This window comes from Balaenoptera borealis (genome assembly GCF_965194805.1).
Source record: "Balaenoptera borealis genome assembly, chromosome: 20".
NCBI classification, from domain to species: Eukaryota; Metazoa; Chordata; class Mammalia; order Artiodactyla; family Balaenopteridae; genus Balaenoptera; species Balaenoptera borealis.
This window is the reverse complement of record NC_138879.1, coordinates 58333896-58358654: the sequence shown is the minus strand read 5'-3', so window position 1 is coordinate 58358654 and position 24759 is coordinate 58333896. Positions and strand designations below refer to the sequence as shown.

Genomic DNA, 24759 nt, shown 5'->3' with positions numbered 1-24759 from the left:
TGGAGACCCCTGCACACCGTAGCTTCTTACTGCACCCCTCCTCCCCACTAAACACAAATGCACACAAATACACACGACCACAGAAATCCTGAGAAAGGTCGACAGGACACTAATGATATTCTTTTAAAAGAACTCACCATGAATTGTTTTTTGGGATCAGAAGCCCTCCCATACTTTCTCTGAGCTCTGGATCATTTTGAGGATTCCTGGTCTATTCTACAATACATCCCATCCCACCCCACCCACCACTTACTTTAATGAACACTTAAAATGACAGCCACTTACCTTTTACTTAATTTCCAGAGGAGATTCAATTTCTTCCCTTGACACTCCTTTCAGTGATGACTGCTTTCAATGAGATGGGCATAATTTAAATTTCTTTTCTGCAGTTTTTGTCCAGATATCTTGTGTGTTTAAACATTTACAATCAGCACGGTATCAGAAGATCCCAATTAAAATGAGAATTAGTCCCATGAACAGATACAGCTCAAAAGAGGAAACACTGATGATCAACTGTGTAGAAGACAAAAACATTAAAACTCAATAATAAAAATGCAAACTCAGTCAATGAAGTAACCATCTTTGGCTTACCAAATTTGCAAAAATGAAAACTGATAGTGTGTAGGGTTGGCAAAAGTGCAGAAGACGGACACTTCGGATATTGCTAGTAGACTATGGTTGAGTAGAAATTTCCTGGAAAGCAATTTCGTAATACACATTAAAATAATCAGAGTTCCCTTCAACCCATTCATTCATCTTCTAGTCAGTGTACATTATACTATTAAAAAATTAGACATTCACTCCAAGATTTTGTTCAATGACATCATATCCAGATTACAGTGTACATACTATTATATTTTATGCTTTTAAAAAATTTAACATTATAGTCATCCCATGTCATGAAATACTCTTTGAAAAAAGTATTTTAACATTTACATAACGTTATTTCATGCATAATTTAGTTGTTGGCTATCTAAGCTGTTTTCCATTGGAGTCATTAATGTATTTTGTCTCAAAGACTATTTCAAGTCTACTATTTAACAACAATCCTAAAAAGCATAAAATTATGAGGGCATTGTAACTTCTGTTAAAAACAAACCAAACTGATAGGAGTATGGGTAACTCATTTTTGACTTCTCTCTACTTTTTCTCTTTAATGGATAAAGCATATTATTTTTATAATTAGGAAAACAATACATGGTACTTTAACAATAATCACCTGGATTTTTGGCTACACAAATACTCTGAGGTCTTTAAATAATCATTTGTTTCTTCCTCACTCTTCTCAGTAGAAAATATTTGGAAATAAGATCTTGAAGACTATGATTTGGGTTATTGAACTATTTTTCTAGAAGGAATTGATGCCAAATAATTTTCTCAGATGCTGATTTGTGGGGATTAAGTAGAGACCATCTGCTTCAGTTTGTCAACTTTCCAAATTAGGAATTTTTTTCAGCTCTTTACCTTTTCACTAGCAGCAGGGATTCACTTAGTTGTCACACTGAGTTTCTTGTTGGATTTCCAGCAAAATGGCTTGAAAAGTTGGTATTGGGAGCATCTATTGACTTGTTTTAGAAACAGGTTATTAGAAGTGCTAGTCACTGATTTTAGTCAGTTTGTATTAGTGTTTTTCATTATTTGTGTATCTGTAGGTAGCCCGGGAATGTCTATTTCATCGAGAGAAGAGAATGGGAATCGATCTAGTTCATGATGAAGTGGAAACAGAGTTGCTGATGGTAAATATGGGGCAAACCCTTCAATAACAAGAAACCTCTTGCAAATGTGCGTTTAATGTTTAATGTATAGAAACAAAAAATGATGTTATGTAAAGACACAGTAAGGAGTTATAGTATCAGATATTTATGGCATTTAGAAAAGATACATTTTATTTTATTTTTTATTGAAGTATAGTTGATTTACAATGTTGTGTTAGTTTCTGGTGTACAGCAAAGTGATTCAGTTATACATTATATATATGTATATTCTTTTTCATATTCTTTTCCATTATGGTTTATTATAAGATACTGAATATAGTTTCCTGTGCTATACAGTAGGACTTTGTTGTTTATTTTATTTTTTTAGAAAAGATACATTTTTGGGGGGTTATGAAAGTAATAGATATTTATTGACAGAATTTGAAAAATGCAGTAAAGGATAAATATAAAAATCACCTAAGTTCAATTAGACAGAAATGACTGTTAATGTTAGAGTATTTCAGTCTTTTTAATAATCATACTTAGGTAGACACCACCCAACTTAAAGACACACAGACATATCTTCCAGATTAGAATTATACTGTATCTATGCATTTGAATAGTGCTTTTTTTGTTGGATAAATGCCCAACAAAAAAAGCATGATGTTTATTCTTAAATATAGATGTGGAAAGGCAGTGCTGTGTTTTTTTAGAAGACAATGTTTTAGAGCATTTTTAGGTTCACAGCCAAATTGAGGGGAAGGTCCAGAGGTTTCCCATGTGACCTCTGCCTCCACACATGCATAGTATTGATAACTGTATGTATTTCTGATTATTTCCTTAGGATACATTTTTAAAACTGTAATCCACGCATCAAAGGGTATACGCATTTGGACAGCTTTTTTTTTTTTTTTTAATTTTATTTATTTATTTATTTATTTATTTATTTATTTATTTTTGGCTGTGTTGGGTCTTCATTTCTGTGCGAGGGCTTTCTCTAGTTGCGGCGAGCGGGGGCCACTCTTCATCGCGGTGCGCGGGCCTCTCACTATTGCAGCCTCTCTTGTTGTGGAGCACAAGCTACAGACGCGCAGGCTCAGTAGTTGTGGCTCACAGGTCTAGTTGCTCCGCGGCATGTGGGATCTTCCCAGACCGGGGCTCGAACCCGTGTCCCCTGCATTGGCAGGCAGATTCTCAACCACTGCGCCACCAGGGAAGCCCTGGACAGCTTTTGATAAGCCATCTGAGAGCTTATAGTTATATCTGATCTAGGGTGCTGGTCCTCCCACTAGGCTCTCTCCCACCTTCCACCAATTAAAGATGGTTTTGTTCTGAGTTCTCTGACCTTTACCTCCTAGGCTCTCTCCCACAAGATCTCTGCCATTCCTTAAGATTTCAGCCCTTAGGTACCTGGGACCCTTCCCAGTCTCTTTTTTTTAGCCCGGATACTCTATTAAGCATTCGTTCTGCATCCCCAAGTGCCAAACATATGTATGTTGGTAACTCATTTTTTGGTTCACATTCATGAAGCTTAAAAGTGAACTTTTCTTTGACGCTGATGCCTTCTGCCTTCCCCTTCCTATTGATGGTACTGTTACTGGTTCTATGACTCCATCCCAAGAGGGTTCTGCTCTGAGACAGTATTGAATAGAACCCTGATACCAGCATGCAAAGAATGTCTGGGTGGATTTTCACCACCAGTAGCAAGAAATGCCTTCCCCGTCTGGGATTTCTGCCTCTACATGGCTTGTAGGACCCCAGCCCCCTCACAACCAGCTGGGTGATGGATCAGCTTCAAATGACTCAGGAGCAAATACTGAGAATGCACATCTTTAAGGAAACACCGCTGCTTCCCAAACTCAAGGATGAGTGAGAATTTGAGAATGTCGTCCTCAAAACACACTGTCTATAGAAATGGAGTGCTTGCTCCTATAGGTGCCATTTGCCATGATCCAGATTCCATTTGGACTTATAGTTTGATTTTTAAAGTGTGATTTCAGTAGCCTGTTCTACCTGTTAAGAGTGTGATAGTTTACCCACTTACCCCAAACTTAAAAAGGCTCAGTTAAGCCTTTAAGTTTGTATGTATCTGTGGATACATAGCACCACAGGAAGCAGGGTCTGGGTTTAGCAACGAGGTCCCAGAAATGACTGTATATCCACGGTTCAGGGTATAGCCGAGAGTTAGCACACATCCATGCGTGTGGTCAGAACTCAGGGTTCTTGTGACCTGGCCAGTATTCCTCAGCCAAGAAGAGGGTGGAGCCCACATCGTACATGAGGATTAAGTTCTAAATCATACTTTGTGACCCATGTCGCATGATAAGTCCTACCCTTTAGTACTAGAGATCTTACCATCTGCGAGGCACAAAACTATCTACCCCACAGCATAGAAAGGAAGGTATTATTACCCTTAGTTTATAACTTGCCTTTGCTCCCAGCATTTGCAAAGGCAGCATTGGAGCTGGGCTATCTGATACCAGAGCACGTCTTTAACCACTATTCCACCCAAGACTCAGGAGGGTGAGGCAACAGGAGGGGGTTTGCTTGAGGTGAGGGCATGCCAAAGGCTGTGAAGTCTCTATTCTACTTCCCCGCTCCGCCACCCCATCCCAAGACCACAGCTCCCAAGAGGAGAACCGTAAGAGATGCTTCGCTAAGGTTTCGCCTGCTCAGATAGTAGGATTAATTCAAGGTTCTTCAAATGCTTGGATATGATTCCTTGTTCTCATTCCATCTTAAGTCACAATGTATTCATTTTGGCCACTGAGACTCTGAGAAACTCAGAGAAGTCACTGCCACCCTTTTATTCGTGGGGTCTATTTTTCCTCCCCAAGTTCAGGATCCAGAAGGGGTGGCACCACTTGCCAGGCTCCTAGTGTGTGGTTCTTGGGTTTTCTGCCATGACCTTCATTTCCCTGGGTGTCAGGTGGCAGCTATTGGTCTGATTACATCTGGTCTCTTCTCACACTTCTGCCCTCTGTCTGTACCCACCACCTTCCGGCAAACTTTCTTCTCACGGGCGATTGAGGGAATAAGGCCCTTGCCCCGCATTCACTTCACGGAGGCATTTCCAGACCAGCCCCGCGTGTGAGTGCGGATTAGTAGGTAAGTTAGCGTTGGGGACAGTTACAAAAGTCTTTGGTTTCAGGCATTCCCTATTCCCAGGAAACCTTCTGCTTCCAACCACGATGTTCACCATATGACATTATTTAAATTCAAATATAAAAATTAGTGTTGAAGGGTTTTTTTATAGCAAGAGTCTCATTAAATGTAATTTTTTCCACTGAAAGTTCCAGGAATTCCCTCTGTGTGAATTGTGTACACATAGCATAAAAGCTCACTGGGATTTTGGGTTTTAAGTGGTATTTTCTAAGCAGTATTCCGTGTATCCTTTGCCAACACCTCCATGAAATGGCTACACACACACACACACACACACACACACACACACACATACACAAACACACACACACACACCAAGCCACAGAGAAAGATGAAGACCGAACAACAAAAAAAATCAAAGACACGCACAACCTACGGTGAGAATGTGTGAGAAATCCTTGCTGCCTGTAAGGGCAAGGGGACTTGATAACATGTCATGGGAATTCAGTTTTTCATTTACTCCAATCATTCAGAGTATCAAAGAATCAGGCAGGAGGGTTATTACTGAAATAAACTCTAGGCATAATATTTTTATGTTAACCAATTAAACAATAAAAGAATAAGAAGACTATATAGTTGAGTAATAATTAACATTGGAGTGAAGAGGACTCTAAAATCAAATGAACAAAGGCAGAAACCCAAAGGGAACATTTGATAGTTTGACGTCATAGAAACCATAAATGTCTATATATCAAAAACACCGCACACAAAATATAAAGGCAAGGGCCAAACTGGTGAAAAAAATATATATGTGTCATATAATGGGAAAGGATTGAATTTTAAATACAAGAATATTTATAAATAAGAGAAACATAACAGAAAATGTAGACAAGCACATGAACAGGTGGTTCACAAGAGAAGGAAGTCAAATCATGAACAAATACCCAGTCAAAATATTAACCTGCAAATCTGAACAAGTGTGCTTTTATTGGGGGGTGGTCTTTCATGTTGGCAAAGATTGAGAGGAATCATAGTGTCTCCTGGGTGTGTGAGGTGAGGAAACTCACACTCATTTATTGTTGTAAACGGGTACAACTTTTCTGAAGGGCAATTTGGTTGTACTTGTCAAAACCTTGAAAAAAGGCATCCCCTTTGGTGGTGTCCAAATATTTTTGAGCTTGTTCATCACAGTATAGTTTTATGTCATGGGAAAGTGTTCAAGTTTCATGTTCAGTGTTCAGTATGATGGTATGATCACTTTTCACTTGAAAAAGTGGTAGCGATGGTTATGTGCACTTTTTAAATGTCTTCTAGGTGCTATTTTGGGTTCCTAAATTTTCTAATGTGAATATGAATTTCAGAGGGAAGTAAATATTTATTTAAAAAATCTCTGCTACAACACAAAATCTACAAAATCTCTGCCCTACATGTAACAGTAGATACATCCTAGCGGCATCAAAATGCCATGTGCGTGGTCAAGCAGAGTGGCATGGAGAGTGCAGATTTCATACGAGTACAGCAGCTGCGCTGCAGTGCGGAGGCAGGACAAGGGGAGAGCTGGCCTCCTAGGGTGGAGGTTGGCCTCCGTTTGGAACAAAAAGCTGGCTCTTTTGGAGGTCACATGCACTGCCTGAGAGAACTGCCTTTTAGGCTGTCCTTTTCCCTTCCAGATTCACTTTTCTTGGAAGGATACTTAGTATAGAAGAAGCCATGCATTAAATTCAACCTTGTGTATCACCAGAATTTGATGGATTGATTGACTGATTCAATTAAAGACCAGAGATAAAAAATAAACTCCTAAAATTTTACCCCTGTCCCAACTTGTTCCATAATATATTTCCCTAAAGCCCTGTAAAGGGTGAATCTCAGTCTAATATTAAGACAGCAATATCATGGGGGCGTATAGGTAAATAAGTGGGTATAAAATTCTTTTCTTGTTTTACTTCACGATTTTCCCAGAAACAAAGATTTCCTTCATCAATGTTTTGTTACATTGTTGACTCTGCATGTTATGTTCAATATCAAAACATTAATGTGGCTTTTTTTTTTCACTTGAGTAGGAGGTTGATATTATTCTGTGTTGTCAAGAAAGGATGAAGCTGCATTTGGACAAGGCCATTGCCCAACTGGCGTAAGAGCTTTTACCTCTCTATACAGTTGAAACTCTATCATGAAACTATACTTCCATGCTTCCCAATCAGATTTCTCTTAGCTTCTTATGTAAGGATTTCTTATACATGGACACACATCTGCATGCACATACACATTTTTATTTAGAAGGTAAAATGAGTACTTGGGGTACTTACTTTAAATTTTTATTTGAAGAGATAATTTTTGCAATGCTTCAGAAAGGATTTTTATCCTACCTTGAAGTGTGGCTAAGGTTTCTTTTAACTCAAAAGACTTTTATTCTTTGATAAGAGATAGACTTGTACATGTGCAGCCCGACAGCTGGAAAAGCGATGAACTGTGGCACACTTTTCTATTTACTTTCCACTTCTCCTTAAAAACTCAGCCTTCTCCGGTTTCTCGGCAACCCTGGTACATGGTCCTCGGTGCTGTGATTACACCACTGCGTTCACCGTATCCATTGCACTGTAATTGTTCACCCGTCCTACTCTCTAGCAGAATACAAATTCTTCTCTTGGCAATAGTAGACAGTAGGTACTTAATATTTATAGTGGGGGTTGGGGGCAAAGACTAATAGTCAGAGGAGGGTTTGAAGCAATGATAACAGCTGTCAGCATAGAAAAAATATTGGCCAAGCCTGTCACCTTATAGGACTAGGAAGGTCAACGTTCATTTGGTGACGGCCATGGAAAGAAGTAGTGTTGAATATGTCACACAGAGGAAATGATGATTCTGCCTATACTGATGTTGTCAGGGGTAGCGTGTGATGTAGACAAAGGAATAGTTGTTCTAAAGGTGGCGGTTCTTCTCACTCAGTCTGCTGACCATCAGGATTCATGCTGTGAAGGTTGGTGAGATTCAGATGGCTGAGATCTCTCTCAAGCTGCGATGGGAAGGGCTCCTTAATTCAGAAATCGGTGAGGATAGCTGAGGATTGGCTAAGGATGACCGACTGCCACTTCCGATATTCATTTCTGGTTTCTGCTCCCTGGAAATTGCAGAAACAGTTTAGGGTGGTTCCAGTGATTGTTCTGTTTTCTTCTGGTCCAGTTCCTAATCCTCATTTTTTTCGTAATCTAAACTCTGCTGTCCATCTTCCATGTCCTTTGCTTTTTAATCCACAGTGGGCAAAATGCCCACCTCATTTCCTGGGGTGGTGTCTCCAGGGTCTGTGGGAGCCGGCATCTCTAACATGGTTACTGGGCTCGGTCCAGCAAAGGTGTTGGGAGGAAGGTTTTCAGCTCCACTTGTCTTGAAGGAACAATTAAGGAAGGAACATGAGATGGGCTTGGATCTCAGCTGAGAATGGAATCTCATTAGAAACCAACATGGGAGCCTAGATCTCTCCCATCTTGGGCTCTAAGACGGTGGATGGATAGAAGGCCTTCCTAAGGAGGCTCTGAGGTCAGGTCAGAGGAGGTCAAGGGTGTCAGCCCAAGAGAGGAAGCCTGGGGAGCATCTTGGTCCCAGACCACAGATGAGAAAGACCTAAGAATCCCAGAGTTTCAACCCAGTAACCTGAACTCTGAAGCAGCGGGGATGCAGCTTCCTCTCCTTTCATCCTCTGCGCACACACGCTGATTTAGAATTCACAAAATGCAGACGACCTGTGTGCCGCTACCCTCGTTTCCACTTTACACACAACAACACAAAGAGCTTTGACAGGTCAAGTGACTTCCCTGAAGGCACAGGCCAAGTTAAAGAGAATTAGCCCCTTCCGTTCCACACAGGCTTTCCTGGGTGGCTCCCCTATGCCAAGACCTTTTTTGGGCTCCGGGAATGGAGAAATGTCTAGGATCATCCAGTTCTCTGGCTTTTTCAGATGCTCTCTGTATGCGATTGCCCAATTTTTATTTCTAGCCCAGACCTTTCTCCCCAATTCCAACAACCCACTTGGTACCTCCGCTTGGATGTTTTAATGGACACTCAAATGTAAAGCAAGACCTGCTGTCTTCTCCCCCAGCCCTCCAACCCACCCATAGATTTGCCCACCTCTGCTGATGGAATCCTGCTATTCCAATGACTCAACTTTGGCTTTTTTTTTTTTTTTTTTTGCTCCGGAGCCTGTGCTCTTTATTTATTTATTTTTTAACATCTTTATTGGAGTATAATTGCTTTACAATGGTGTGTTAGTTTCTGCTTTATAACGAAGTGAATCAGCTATACATATACATATATCCCCATATCCCCTCCCTCTTGCGTCTCCCTCCCTCCCTCCCTATCCCACCCCTCTAGGTGGTCACAAAGCACCGAGCTGATCTCCCTGTGCTATGCGGCTGCTTCCCACTCGCCATCTATTTTACATTTGGTCGTGTATATAAGTCCTGGTTCCATCTTTAAAGCATCTCCAGAATCTGAGCACTTCTCACCTCCTTCACTGCCGCCCCTTTGGTCCAAGCCACCACCGTCTCTCACCTGGGTAGCCTCACCGGTCTGCTCACGGGGTCTCTCTGTCCCCTGTAGTCCGTTCTTAACCCCACACCAGAACGATCCTCTAAGATTGTAAGTCAGTGGTCTCTCATTCCACTCAGAGGAAAACCTGACACATTCCAATGGGCAGCAAGGTCTGGTTCTCCCTCTGCAAGTCTTGGTATCACCTCCTTGAGGAGAGTCCTACCCTGACCATCCTATTGAGAATCATCGCTCACATTCCTGGCCCCCTTTTTCCTGCTTTGTTTTCTGCTAACAAACCACAGGATTTGCTTATTCCTTATGGGGACGGCCTGTCACCCCCCTGTAGGATGTGAGCTCCTCTAGGGAAGAGACGTTTGCTTTGTCCGTGATGCATCCTGGCGCAGAATAGGCACTCTGTAATGATATGTGGAATGGTCTATGCCACAAGTCAAGACGTGGCTCACCTGTCACCCACGCCTGCCCCACCGGCCTGTCTCTTTGGGACTGAGCTGCCTGCCGGGCCCTCTCTCTGCGTGGCGGGGCAGGAACGCCAGGCATCTCAGAGCTCGCCAAGTCCTCTTCCTTCCCAGGAGGGTTCTGTCAGGAGCAGGAGCCTGGGGGCTGCCAGTTCCTGGCCTCTTTCCACACGCTGACTCCTGCTGGGGAGGTCCATTTTGACCCTCGGTTTCTACCTCCAGGCTTGGCACAACTGCAAAGTGAGGTCATTTACAGCTGGAGAGAGGCTGCCTGTGAATACCTCCTAACTTCTCAGGGAATTGCACTCTAGGAATGGAGGAGAGAGGGGTTAGGATGTAGCTGAGGAAAAGGAAGAAGGAAAGGGAGGCACAGATGTGGACAGATTGCTCCAAACCAGTGTCCTGTCTGGAGCGGTTTGGGTACTAGGAAGATGGGCCCCAGCCTGGGGGAGCTCCAGATACCAATTTCTGTGTGTCTGCACGTCTCATGCCCATGGAAGGGACAGTGTGGGCAGGGCTCTCATCACCCACATGTAGGGACAGCTCCAGGGGAAGCTGCTTTTAATGGAGAAGTTGGACATTGTGGGAAGGAGGAGAGACCCAGAGAGCAGTCACGGGTGCGCGTTGGGGGGGGGGTGGAGGTGGGTCCCCACCCTGAAGGGCCGTCATGCTTCCTCCTGTGACATTGTTCCCTTAGCCTGAAGCTCCGTCTCCCCTCTGTGTTTTAGAGCCAACAGAGCTTCCCAGCACGAGCTGGAGAAGGACCTGAGTGACAAACAGGCGGCCTACCGCATCGACGATAAATGCCACCACCTGCGAAACACGTCGGACGGCGTCAGCTACTTCCGCGGAGTGGAGAGGGTGGATGCCACGTAAGTAGGCGCATGCCGCCTCTGTGATTTCCATGTCACTTAATTCATTCTCTCTCCATTCAAAAGGATGCAGCGCACAGGTAAATCGGAGATCCTGGGAGGATGCGGAAAGGTAAGAGGCACCTGCTATGGACCGGTCGTCAGTAAGCACGGTGTTCTGCAGACACTTGCATCCTGTAATCTTTTGTAGAAGAATATTCATTGTTTATATTTCTGACTGTGAAAATAGCACCTGCTTGCGGCAGAAAGACCTAGAAAACACAGTTAAGCACAAAGAAAATAAAATGTTACCAGTGTATCGGATGCCCTGGACGTGGGCCGGGGGTGGGAAGAACCAGCTGAAAAGCAGCTGAATGTTGAGTAATTTATTTCCACTCTTTCGTAGACCTGCCCCGTCCATGGTTTCTTTGCCAGGCCCCTGGATACGATCTTGGGTTGATGCTCTTTTCTCTATGAGAGGGCCTGTCTTTCTGCATCTTGATAACCCTGTTATCTTTCTTTACCATCTTATAAAAATGGTCCTGTTGCTTTCACATCTCTTTGGAAAATGGTGACATAGAACATTTAAAAAAATCAACTTGATTGAGGTGAAATTCACCTATGCTAAAATGCATTTGGCGTTAGTGTATATTTTGATGAGTTTTAACAAATTTCTATGCCTGTGTAACCATGACCACACTCATGGCCCCTCCCCTTTTAAAGGGACTCCCTTTAAAGCTCCCTTTGGGGCTGGTCACCCCAAAGCAGCTCCCCCTCTTACCTCTCCTGTAATAGGAGCAGCAGTGGGTACCAACTTTTTCATTCAGATTCTTCGGGTATGAATCAGATTCAGACCCTAGGTCCTAAGTGGTCCCCATGAAGTGCCTCTTACTTAATTTGAGGAGAGCAGGAAGCATCTTCCTTTTCTCCTTCTGGGGTGGACGTGGGGGGGGTGGTGGGCTGGGATCGAACCACACACACTCTGACCACTTGGTCCTCCATAAAGGGCCTCATCTATTTCCAGCATGAATTCTTAGCCGTCTCTCATAGGGTGTCAGGGTATGGAGCACATAGGATGTTATTTTTGGTCATCATGGCCTGAGCTAAAACCTTAACCGACAGTAAGAGTCTCATTTGATATCCTATTACACCATCAAGCAAAGAAACCACACAGAGAGGCCCAATGTTAACAATTTACTGTCAGTCCTTCCAGTATTCTTCCACTCGTGTAGATACCGATTTATATTGTTAAAGACTGGTATTACACGTGTGCTGTTTGTATAGCCTGTCTGATTCTTCACTTCAGGATATGTCAAAAACGTTGTCTGTGAAAATATTCTTCTACAGCATGAGTTTGCATAATGTATGGATCACTTTTTAAAAGGTACCATAATTTACTCAAATTTTTCTTTACTTTGGGACATTTTAGGGTGTTTCCAGTGTTTCAGGGATTGGCATAAACACTGCTAAAAACGAATCTCCTTACATACACATCTTTGGGTTATTTCCTTAGGATCAATTTCTGAAGTGGATTGATACAGAGATTAGCATGACCCCTGCACCGTGATGGTGTGCCAATTCAGGAAGCATTCTGTATCTTTCGTCCTGGGGTTATAAAGTACAGCATGGTGACTGGTTAACAATACTCTATTGCATATTTGAAAGTTGCTAAGACAGTAGCTCTTAAAAATTCTCATTCAAGAAAAAAGGTTTGTAACTGTGTGTGATGGTGGACGTTGTTAGCTAGACTTACTGTAGTGACCATTTTGCAATGTATCCATAAATCAAATCATTATGTTGCACACCTGAAACTAATATAATGTTATATGTCAATTAGATGTCAATAAAAACACTTTCTAAAGTGGAATTTCTGCGTTATGCACATTTGCTCTCCGGCATGGCCGTACCAATTCAACTTTCCTACCTGCAGGATGAGAGAATCTTTTTCTAAACATGCTCACCAGAAAATTATCATTCTCTTCATTCTTTGTTATTCTGACAAAGGCTTGTTAATTTGTTGTTGTTTTCATTAGTACCACTTTGATTAGTCCTGAGGTTGAATATTTTTTCGTAACGCTTATGGGGCCGGTGAGACACGTTTCTAATGAAGGGACATACTCGTACCCTTCCCCAATCCCTTCCCCCGCCCCCACACATTGGCAGAGAACTTAATTTATGCTGCGGATTGACAGAGAGTAAGCAGTCAAACAAGGAGCAATTAAGAAAAGTTTAAAAGAAGCTTTGCTCTGATGTTTACACTTCATGCAGTAAAACCAGGATCAAGTGATTGGGGTTTTTTTCTTTCTCAGGATGAACGGTCGCCTACAGAAAATCTAGGCTGATTCGTCATTGTTTCCGTTGTCTGGGTCTATTTCCTTTTTCTTCAGGGTCTCAGTGCCCGAGTCCTGGGCCAAATTAACCGACGACAATATTCTTCGCTCCCAGAGCGAGCGAGCTGCCTCTGCGAAACTAAGAGACGACATCCAGAACCTGCTGGTGGTGACAGCCAACGAGATGTGGAATCAGTTCAACAAAGTGAACCTGGCTTTCACCAGCCGCATTGCTGAGACTGCAGATGCTAAAAATAAGATTCAGATTCACCTCTCAAAGGTAAAGCCAAGCACTGGGAGGCCCCCGCAGCTGACCTGGATAGATAGAGCAGGGGGCCCTGGGACCACACATCTCCACCATAAGGCACATGACTTCCTGGCCATACAGACTAAGAAAACTGAAAACCGGTACAAAGTGCACCATTTATTTTAGCCAGGTAGCCAGGTGTCAACATGAAGTTGGAATCCAACATGAATTGGAAATGGAAACACAAAGAATGCACTATGTCATGAAAGGTTCCTAGTATTTAATAGAAACAAAAATATTATTATTAACGTTTAATGAATCACCGTATGTAACTAGGAAGTGAGTTTATTTTTAGGACATATGGTAGGGATGTTTTCTGTTAAATTATTTCAGGCCTTTTTTTCTGGACTACAAAACCAAATACAGGAAACTATTAAGTGGTTCGAAATGTTTCTGATATTGAACTTTTTAAAGTGCTTTAAGTATAAGTGTTTTATAAGGACAATAAGATGAAACAGTTAGGCAGAATTCGTGGGTTTCAAGATAAACAAGGTGCTCTTGCTTTTTTTAGTATCGGTCTTGGAGTTCTTATTATTTCTGTGGATTATGCTGCATATAGTTTTTTGGTTTTGTTTCTTCATTTAATTTTTATTTTATACTGGGGTCTAGTTGATTTATAATGTTGTGTTAGTTTCAGGTGTAGTGGTTCAGTTATCCATATATACATATTCATTCTTTTTCAGATTCTTTTCCAATATAGGTTATTGCAGAATATTGAGTAGTTTCATTTCTCTTTTTAAGAACCTTACCATGTTGGCTCTGTTGCTCTCAGGAGATATTATCCTATTGAGGGCACTGTGTTTTCCCAGGCTGCAGTAATTTACCTTTCCTTCTCATGGTGTCTTCTTTGGGCGACACACATCTGTTGGGTCAGACAGCTTCTACATCCAGGGAAGGGAAGAGAGAAGGATAAAATGTAGTTTTTGTCCCAGGAAGCTTATATTTGTGGAGAAGGTGCATGTAATATGAAAAGCTCATGCACAATGAAAAACAGTAGAAAATTACAGATCATGGTTGCCAAATAGCCAATACAGAAATTGTTCTGGGAGTTTGGAGGAAGAAGCAAACACTCAGGTAGAGCAACATCATGAACAAAGCCTCGGGAGGTATAGCCAATCAGAGGCTGAGTCAGGTCTGTAAAGAGACCCATCTGGCTGGCACAGACAGTGTGTGTCCCTAGAGAGAGAAGCTTGGAAAGGCAGGTGGAGCCAGACCGTGGAAGTCATTGATGGGAAGGCGTCCCCTGGGCAGTGAGGGGCCATCTAAAGGCCTTTTATCCATAGAAGGCTGACATGATGGAGTCCCTTTGTTCAACAAATTTTTGTTTACTACTGTATTAGTTTGCTCTGGCTGCCATAACAAAGCCCTACAAACTGGGTGGCTTAAACAACAGAAATTTATTTTCTCACAGTCCTGGAGGCCGAAGTCTGAGATCAAGTTATCAGTGGGGTTGGTTTCTTCTGAGGCCTCTCTCCTAGGCTTGTAGACGGGTGCCTTCTCCCACATCATCACGTGGTCTTCCCTCCATGCCTGTCTGTCTCCTAATCTCTCTTTATAAGGACACCAGTCAGATTGGATTAGGACCAACACTAATGACCTCATTAAAGAACTTCATTAGCTGTTTAAAGGCTCTACCTTCAAATAAAATCACACTCCGAGGTCTGGGGGTTAGGACTTCAACATATGGATTTCGGGAGGTTGAGGAGGATAGAATTCAACTCATAACAGCTACATTCAAGGTGCTGTGCCAGGAGCTTTGGGGTGTACACACATGACGACTCACTGACCCTGCCATCTTGTGTCTTGTGTGAGACAAGACACGTACGTAGAACATAATAAGTTCCATCAGAAAAGTGCAGAAAGAACCCTTTGGAGCTACAGATAAAAGGTTCAGTTTGTTTAGCAGAAGGAGCAGTTATTTCCAGTGGTGAGAGATGGGGGTGGCTTCGTGGAGCGGGGAGCCCTTGAGGGTGGCCTTGGTGATAGAACAGTGTAATGATTTTCAGCAGGTGGTTGAAAGCTTGGAAGAGAGGGCAAAGCTTAACTGACAGGTGTAAGAGTTCCTGGCTTTCACAAGTGCTGAAGCTGTGTGGTTACAGGAGGTCTCTGCAGGGAGAAAGGAGGTAGCAGAGAAGGGGTCAAGGGCAGCACTTTGCACTGGAGTGGGGAGAAGGAGTTAGAGAGAAAATCAGGGATTAGGATAGCAGTTGGCCAGAGAAGTAAGCAAGGCGAGGGTTTCAAGGGGAGGGACACTCCGGAGAGGCCTCATCATTGACTTTGAGCGCGTGGTCTCACCAGAGCAACCAGGGCCAGAGACAGGATACGGGGGCCGCTGGAAGGTTAGGTGGGTGGCATGTGGAGGGAGTAGGCAAGGCCATTGCTGAGTCCATGTGGCTGTGAACTTGAGGAGAGGCTGGGAAGGTACCAGCTGGAGAGGACCCAGTGGGATTGGATGAGAGCGTGGTGGGGAAGGCATGAGGGTTCAAAGGAATTTGGGTGATGGTTGGGGGGCATCTCCAGGCCACAGGAAAGCGGCTGAAGAAGAGGGGACTAATGGGAGGGTGTGGAGACATGGGGGGCAGAGGTCAAGGTCGTAGGTGAAGGAGAAGGCAGGGTTTTCAGAGCACAAGAAGGGGGCTTGCTTGTCAGAAGAGGAAGAGGAACCAGGGAGGGATCCAGGTTTAGGTAACTGGGGGGACCTTCTTTAAGGAGAGAAGAATATAAAATTGGGGTTACCAGATTACCAGTGCTCCTCCCTTGCAAGTGAGACACCCCAAAGCTTGACCTTGATTTGCTTCAAGGCAAATCCTCCCCTAGCAGGAAAACCTCTCTGAGATTAGTGAGGAGAGACAGCAGGAAGATAAAGAAGCAAGGATGCACCGATGTGGGAGGGAAGCGGGGACCCTCAAAGCTCCTGGCCTCCCTTTGCTCAGAGTCACATACGAATGTGTATCAGTAAATATCTAACAACCGGTGATCTGAGGGAAAAAGAGAAAGCGAGCTCGGATATGCGGCATTCACCCATTTCTGTGGCCTAAGTGCTCGCACGTTGAGTCGGGAGGAGATGCTCTCCAAAGGGTGGGGGCAGGTGCCGTACCTCCCACCGCGGGTCCCGGGATGGGGCTGGTAGGAGGAGGCCCTCAGACAACCCTCCTCCCCATCAGAGGGGGAGGCCCAGCCACAAATGCACGGGTCGGGGAGCAGGTTGTTGAGGGCACGGCACCAAAGCCTCGGGCGTTTGCTTCTCCTGGTACAGACCCTGCAGGAGATTTTCCAGACGGAGATGACCATCGAATCCATCAAGAAGGCCATCAAGGACAAGTCTGCCTTCCTGAAGGTGGCTCAGACCAGGCTGGATGAGCGTACGCGGAGGCCCAACATAGAGCTCTGCAGAGACATGGCTCAGCTGCGGTGAGCGGGGGAGAGACGAGGGGGCGAGGCCCAGGTGGGGGTCACGGTGATGGGGAGGGGGGCGCCCTCAGGGCCAGCTCGGGCTCCTCTGGGGAAACCCCCAGGCTGCCGGCAGCTCTGAGCTCCTAAGGCTCGTCCACCAGCACACGGGGACGTGGAGCGGCCTAGTGACGGTCACGGTGCTAGAACCTTCTTTAAAGTGTCAGTAATGGGGTTAGTGTTTAACAGCCCGGAGTCTCGGTTTGGGATGATAAAAAGGTCTCAAGGTGGAAGGTGGTGATGGTTGCCAAGATTGTGGATGTACTTAATGCCAGGAACTTAAGAGCTGAGATGGTAAATTTTGTGTTATGTCTATTTTACCGCGACTAAAACAGAAAGGAAACGACATCAACACTGCACACAAGAATAGTGTTAACATTTAGCCTCATTCAGGGGGTGGAGGTGGCGTTGGGCTCCTTTGCACCTCCCTGGAGTGTCCGGACTTTCCAGATCCCCTGTCTCGGAGACAGTACAGAGGTTGGCCGCTGTGTGTGTCCGAGTGCCCCCGACTCATCGGAAAAGGGTCTTTGGGTACCACCTCCCCCGACCCCATCTGTTTGCTCTCACCATTGCTCTCATCCGCCTCTTTGGGTGCTTCATTCCTGCTCTCATCGTTAAGAGCACCCTCAGGAGGCCCTAAACCCCGATGGCTCATTTCAGCTCATTTCAGTTTGTTCTGTTCTTGGTAGAAATTGAAAGCAGCTGGTCATCATCAAGCATCTCCCACGTGTACACGGTGGGAGAGATTGACCCTACACTTCATCTTCTGGACACTAGGTGTATTTTATTCTTCTTGTTTTAACTTGGAAGATTCCTTTCAGGATGGGCTTGAATGGAATTGGCCACCCTCCCACCCCCATTCTGGCTTCGTTTCCAATTTCTCAGTACCTGCCTATCTGCCTCTTTCTGGATTTCATCATTGCTGTGCTTAGGTCTTGAAACACTTTGTGCAGAAGCAAATCAAATTTACAGCAACTGGAGGAACGAAGTGGCAGCACTTGAACTGGAGCGGTGGGAGAGACCACTAGCCTTGCAGTCTGCCTGGTCCACGATTGAATTCCCTTATATCCTAGGGACAAAGCGACTTTGAGCTCTTACCCAAGGAACAAGCGGTGGCGTGAGGCTGTGGATTCCCTGCAGGGAAGGAAAGGGTGGTCTTTGTGAGGCCAAGAATGAGGAAGATGATGATAAAGGTGGTGATGGTGACAATCACAATAGCTGTTGCCATTTATTGATCTTATTCTGTGCCGGGCACTGTCCTGCATACTTTACCTCATGCATTATCTTCAATTTACAAATAAGTAAATGGAGGCAGAAGTGGGCTGAGTGACGGTGACCCAGCTGGCAACCGCTGGGAGGAAGGAGAGACGTAATTAGAATCCTTGCCCATCTCCCTGCTGAGCTCCGTTCAAGCAAAGCAGCAATTTCATTGTATGGGGCCTTTGCCACCCCCCGTCCTGTACCTAAGCTCATCTGGCCTTCTCAATGCCCACATGGGATGGGTCAGCAAAGCAGTATCCTCATCTCACTCTCACAGAGGATAAAACAGAGGGTCACAGAGGAGACGTTACTGGAAAACACCCTCCACGGACAGCACGTGTGTTGTCTGTGTTGGATGCTAAGAGGTGAGCTCTAGAATAGATTCAGGTGGCCGTCATCTCCCACAGTAGCTGCGTTTCTCCTAGTGGAGCTGTCATCCGGGCCATCACCATGGAGGAGGTCACCCAGGCCACATGTTTCTCCAAGTGGGTTCCACAGAACCCTTACTCACACACAGCCCATCATTGAGGTGAAGCGGCCTGCCACTCTGGAGGCAACCAGTCTGAAGTATCTATTTATTACAGGAACCTGGTAGTGGGATCACACCCATTTGGCCAGTTAGATTAGATCATGAATTGTGGTTTTATGCAAATATTATTGGGAGAAGCTGAGCTGAAGTTTCATGCGCCGACAATTTCTGCAGAGTCATCAAAAGTAGAGACGGGGGACTTCCCTGGTGGCACAGTGGTTAAGAATACGCCTGCCAATGCAGGGGACATGGGTTCGAGCCCTGGTCCAGGAAGATCCCACATGCCGCGGAGCAACTAAGCCCGTGCACCACAGCTACTGAGCCTGCGCTCTAGAGCCCGCGAGCCGCAACTACTGAGCCCACGCACCACAACTGCTGAAGCCCGTCCGCCTAGAGCCCGTGCTCTGCAACAAGAGAAGCCACCGCAGGAGAAGCCCGCGCACCGCAACAAAGAGTAGCCCCTGCTCGCCGCAACTAGAGAAAGCCCACACGCAGCAACGAAGACTCAACGCAGCCAAAAATAAATAAATAAATAAATATATTAAAAGGAAAAAAAAAAAAGTAGAGACGGGAAGAGAGGAATTGTTCGGGCTGCCATCAGACCAACACAGGGTTGCTTTTTAGAAGGGTTTTGAGTCGTGGTCGAATTTGACTTTGCAGTTATCAGACAATGAGGCATTCACAGCTGCTTCTGAGAAGCTGAATGATTTTTCCTCTTTTCTCCCCCTTCACGGCTAAACAGAATTTGCTTTTCCTTGACTTCCTGTCGACCCTGCAGTGCGTCTATTTCCTCTGCTCCTTTACTGACTTCAGGACAAAACCTACTTTTGTTTCCGTAAAGATTTCTTGTTAAAATAGCGTTGCCAAAAATATGGTCCTAGAGGAACAGCAGTGGAATTTAGGATTGTTATTGAGGGAGGAGGGGATTATTTTTCTTATTCAACTGATCATTCTGAAAGCAACCCTTTGGCTGTCTAGATGAAGAAAACATAAGGACCATAAACTCAGGGGAGTGAGGACAGAGAAAAAGCGCTGTTTGCATTTCAAGACCTTGATTTGCATTTGAACTTTTTCTAAATGGGTGCTTTCAAGAGCAATCTTAAACATTCTTGGCATCCTTGAGGGCAAGCCAGGCCAGGCCAGGCTCTGCTTTGCTTAATCTTGATATATTTTTTTCAGGAGACGGTAGTTTTATTTGTATTTGAATGCAAACTGTTTTTCAGTTCTGTAATTTCCCCCAAAATGAGTGGTTTCAGCAGAACGGCTGTCTGCCATCTGCCAAGAATAAGGAAACTGAGAGTGGAACGTGGCCTTGAAAGAGGAGGAGAAACGTATTTCTAACGGCGAAAGTTGAGGGAGGTGTAGTATCTCTGAGCTGCCTTCACGCAGCGATGGGAAAACCAGGATGTTAGCTGCCTGCATTCTAAGTATCTGGAATTCCTTTTTAAAAAAATTGGTATTTTAATGTGTCTTTTTTCAGAAGACCCCTCACAGATAAATTTTCCACTAGACTAACGTTTGGCTGTGAGGAGTAAAGAAAGACTCAGACGTCACCCTGCTCCGTGCCTACCTTTGGGTTCAGGGTTCTTTTTGAAGCGGTGAAAACAGCTCAGGGAAGGCTGGGAGACGAGAAGCAGGCCAGTGTGATTATAAACAACTCACCCTCGTAAATCCCATCACCAGCCGTGTCCGACAGCCTCTCTGAAGATCTGTTTCTTTGCTAGTGGTATTGTATACCCTGGGATCTTCAAAAAAGAAACTTACTTTTTAAATCCAACCTGACCTAAACAACAACAAAATATGCTTTTAGCTCAGTTCTCAGATGCTGTGTTTACAGATCTCAGGCCAGAGGAAACTTCCACACTTAAGTTTAATTCCTTCCCTCCCCCATTGGAAGTAAGAAGATGGTTCAGGCTCTAAGATGAAAGGAGATGCACGGTGTAGGTGTGTTTTCACGGCTTGTCGTTGCATCCATGAGCCTTTTGGGGGTGCTCTGCGGTGCTCCCCGCCTCGGGCTGGCTGCAGGTGCTCCCTCTGGCCGGCGCTGCTTCTTCATCACCGGGGGTCTGCTCCTCGTGCTTGGGAGACCCTTGACTCGGACTTCGGGCAGCTTCCTACCTCCCATCATGCGCTGCATCTCCTAGGACACAGAAGTTGGTCCCCATCCATCAAGCATGTTTTGTGCCCCTATCAACTGCAGGAGGGGCTGTGGATGTCACTTTCCCGGACCCGATGGCCGGCAGGGAGATGTAGCACATAGGCCATGACAAGCACCCCGAGGGCCGCAGAAGGGCTGGTGCTCTTGAAACACACGACATCGGGCAGCGAACTAGTCCCAGGGCTGAGGGAGGGACTTCCCTAAGAAGGGTCTGTCCAGCCGGGCTTTGAGGATGGCGTGAATTAGCGGGATGAAGAGTGGGGTAAGAGCATCGTGGGCTGACGGGACGGCAAGGGTGGAGACCCTGAGGTCAGACACAGAGCAGGGACATTCAAGGACTTGCCTGCAGAGTGGAGAGGAAGGGCGCAGCGGCACGGGGAGACAGGCGCAACAGATTTTTACATTGAGGGACGTAGGGGTGCGAGGAAGGGGGCGGGGTCAGGGATGATCAGAAGACCTTTGGTTTCAGCATCTGCAAGGATGACGTCACCATGGCCTGAGATGGGACAGGCAGGTGGCCTGGGGTGCTGGTGATTCATCTGCTCTGTACCCCACCTCGGCGTGGGTGAGCCCCTGGGGGGCATACCTACCAGGGAGGGTGTGTCCAGAACGTGGGCCCGCAGAGCGGTCCTGGGGAGTCTCCAGACCCCCTTCATTTGTCCGCTGTGGCCTCGGATGGAGATGTGATGTTTGCCCCGTCGCGGTGTCGGTCCAGCCGAGGCACTTCAGGTAACCTCTCTGAGTTCAAGGCCAAAGATGGTTCAAGTCCCTCAAAATTGTGTTTCCTTTTTGGAAACTATTTATTGTTTTCTTTCTGGCTTTAAGAGCTGTATCTGTTCGTGATAGAAAATCAGAAAATGAAATAAAAAATAAAAATCATTGTCAATTCTCCTCGCCGTTGAGGGATAACCACGGTTGCCACCAGGCACGTTAACAAAATTGTGATCACGCTGCATGTAGAGTTCTATATCCTGACTTTTTCAACCAACATTGTATTCTGAGTTTCCTTCCCCAAGGCAAAAACAAATTCTTTTTTTTTTTAAATTAATTTATTCATTTATTTATGGCTGTGTTGGGTCTTCGTTTCTGTGCGAGGGCTTTCTCTAGTTGCGGCAAGTGGGGGCCACTCTTCATTGCGGTGCGCGGGCCTCTCATTATCGCGGCCTCTCTTGTTGCGGAGCACAGGCTCCAGACGCGCAGGCTCAGTAATTGTGGCTCACGGGCCTAGTTGCTCCGCGGCATGTGGGATCTTTCCCAGACCAGGGCTTGAACCCGTGTCCCCTGCATTGGCAGGCGGATTCTCAACCACTGTGCCACCAGGGAAGCCCCCAACAAATTCTTTTTTAAAAAGTATTGCCTGCATAGTATTCCATCATCTGGCTATGGTGTCCGTTATCATCAGGATGTTGTTTCCTCTTGTTCTCTCATAATAATACTCAATACAAGATAACACAATGAAGACGTTGTTCCTTTATCGTTTTATGTCAAACTTTTCACTTTGTTTAAATTCACAAGTAAGAGAGAGACACGCTCTGATTTTAAAACAAATTCGAACGGTACAGATCCACATGGAGTAAAAAACAAGAGCCTCTTTTCTGCCCTCTCCTCTCCACCCCCAGCCCACCCCCAACGTCAACCAGCAGCTGCTGATTTGGTGTATCTCCTTAAATACATTTACAATTTGTCCTTTATGAAAAGCAGGGGGCGGAGGGTTTTGAGTAGAGAGGTTGTGGCTTTGGTGCCATCTTAAATGAATATTCTGTGAGAGCTAATTTTGGGCCTGACACTATTTTGGTTCTTGTGGTAGGGTTGCCAGATTTTGCAAATTAGCGGCCAGGTAAATATGAATCTCAGATAAACGACGAATAATTTTTTAGTATTAGTATATCCCCAATACCGCAAGGCATCTTTACACAGAAAACACTTATGGTAAGTAAAAATACTTGTAGTGAATATTATTCAGCCTTAAAAAGAAAGGAAGTTCTGACACATGCTACCACATGGATGAACCTTGAGGACATGATGCTGAGTGAAACAAACCAGTCACAGAAGGACGAATACTGGACGATTCCACTTGTATGAGGTACCTAGTGTGGTCAGATTCATAGAGACAGAAAGAAGAATGGTGGTTGCCAGGGGATGGGGGTCGGGGGGCGGAATAGGGGTTAGTGTCGAAAGGGGACAGAGCTGCCGTTTTGCAAGATGAAAAGAGTTCTGTGGGTGGAGGGTGGTGGTGGCCGTGTGAATGCAGATGATGCCACCAAACTGCACACTTAAAAATGGCTCAGATGGTAAACTTTATGTTGTTTATATTTTCCCGCAGGGAAAAAAATACTGGTACTAAAAACATCCATGTTTATCTGAAATTCAAATTTAACTGGGCCTCTTGTGTATCATCTGGGAGGCCTGCGCTGTGGGGTTGACAAATAGAAATGAGATGGTCTCACCCAAAGGGTCCAGGGCCGAGGCCAACTTCCCAGGTCTCTGCTTCTGGGAGCTGAGTGGGTGGGGCAGGAAATGGGACCCTGTTCCTTATTATGGCCGCCGAGACTCCTGATTTCCTTCTTAGCTTCCTGGATAACTGTGAGCGGTGTATAAACACATGCAGGCCGTCTGCCTGTGGGGAGGGCAGTTCATCAATCCCTAGGGCTCAATTTCCTTGTCTGTAGAACAAGGAAGCTGGGCTTGATGACCTCTGCCATTTATCTTCCAGTGGCAAAGTCTGTGAAGCTATAAAATGGTCTTGGTAGAATGATTTCCACATGGTCTGGATATTTTTCTACGATCGTGAAATCCTTTTCCGTCTCCAGCGACGTCCACACCCCTATTCGTTCACTGTCACGCTTCTCTTTATATTATGGTACATTTTAGTTAATTTCATGCACACACCCACCCTCCCTCCCCCCCCAGTCTGCTGATAAATGAACATCCCCAACAAAGAAAACTTTAGCTTTGAATCACTGGGCAAAATTGGATGAATTTGGAGTTGGTGGTTTCAACTGACTATATATGTAGAATTATATATATATATGTATACATATGAAGTAAGGTCGTCAATAGATAAGTTATTATCCTTATTGTTGTCTTTTATAACCTGTTTAATATTCTTTCTCTTGATTGACCATGTGGTCCCATCCCTTGGATATTATTGGCCAAATCAGAGGGTAAAGGAGTCCTTGCTTAATTGCTCTTTGAGGGGAGAAAGAGTTTCTAAATATAAACACAGTAGAAGAAATCACAAAGAAAAAGAAAGATTTAGCTAACTAAAAATTGAAATCTTATGTATAACGAAACATAAGCTAAATTAAAAGTAAAAAACAAATTAGGGAAAACATTTGCCACAAGCTTAACAGACCAAAAAAAAAAAAAAAAATGTAATATGCCTAAAACTTAAAGAGCTCTTTGCCAAAGTTTAAGATAGTTAGTAATACCCCAGTAGAAAAATGAGCAAAAGACAGGAAGAGGCAATTCACGGAAAAACTGCAAAATGCCCAATAGACATTTAGGAAAGTTTCACTAATAATCAAAGAAATGAAAATGAAAACGATATCGGTTAAAATAATTTGAGAAGGAGATGCTAGATTTTTTTACATGAAATGATGCCTTTTTTCCTTTCTGTCTTGAAAAATGTGTCATGTTTTTCATCATCAGTGCAATCAGAACTGCAACTTGTTTCATGGTTTACGTAGCTCATTTCATGAATTATCATTTTCGTGTTCTATAAGGTTTTTGACGTTTCGATATTTACTCTGGAACCTTGGGGCATTGCTGGGGGGAGGGTCATTATAATTGGAGGAGTGCCCCATTAACTAACCCCTCCCCCACTGTAGTTAACAGGTTGGGCTGAATTCTAGCCACTGAATAAAGTTGGGTGTTCCCCTCTTCCTCACTATATAAACAACTTTCAATGATAAAGTAATTGCATGAAAATTGAGCTGTTTCCATTTTTCCCATCTTTGCTATTTAAAAAAAAATCAAATGTTTAAAAGTTTACCTTCTTTTTAAATATTATAATGTTTAATATTCGCGTGTATGCACAATGCATGTATGAAAACTTGCTGGTGTCCCCCGAATA

At 44.5% G+C, this 24759-nt stretch overlaps 1 protein-coding gene across 3 annotated transcripts in view; it reads left to right on the top strand.

Annotated features, from left to right (window-relative positions):
* TEKT3 (tektin 3) overlaps positions 1–24759 on the top strand; it is a 178246-nt gene that overhangs the window by 150121 nt on the left and 3366 nt on the right. For all 3 annotated transcript variants that reach the window (XM_082373360.1, XM_082373361.1, XM_082373362.1), the window contains 5 exons: positions 1653–1736; positions 6860–6930; positions 10528–10671; positions 13038–13260; positions 16544–16698. In XM_082373360.1, the coding sequence (XP_082229486.1) occupies positions 1653–1736; positions 6860–6930; positions 10528–10671; positions 13038–13260; positions 16544–16698 (677 nt within the window). The remainder of the gene's footprint in view (positions 1–1652; positions 1737–6859; positions 6931–10527; positions 10672–13037; positions 13261–16543; positions 16699–24759) is intronic.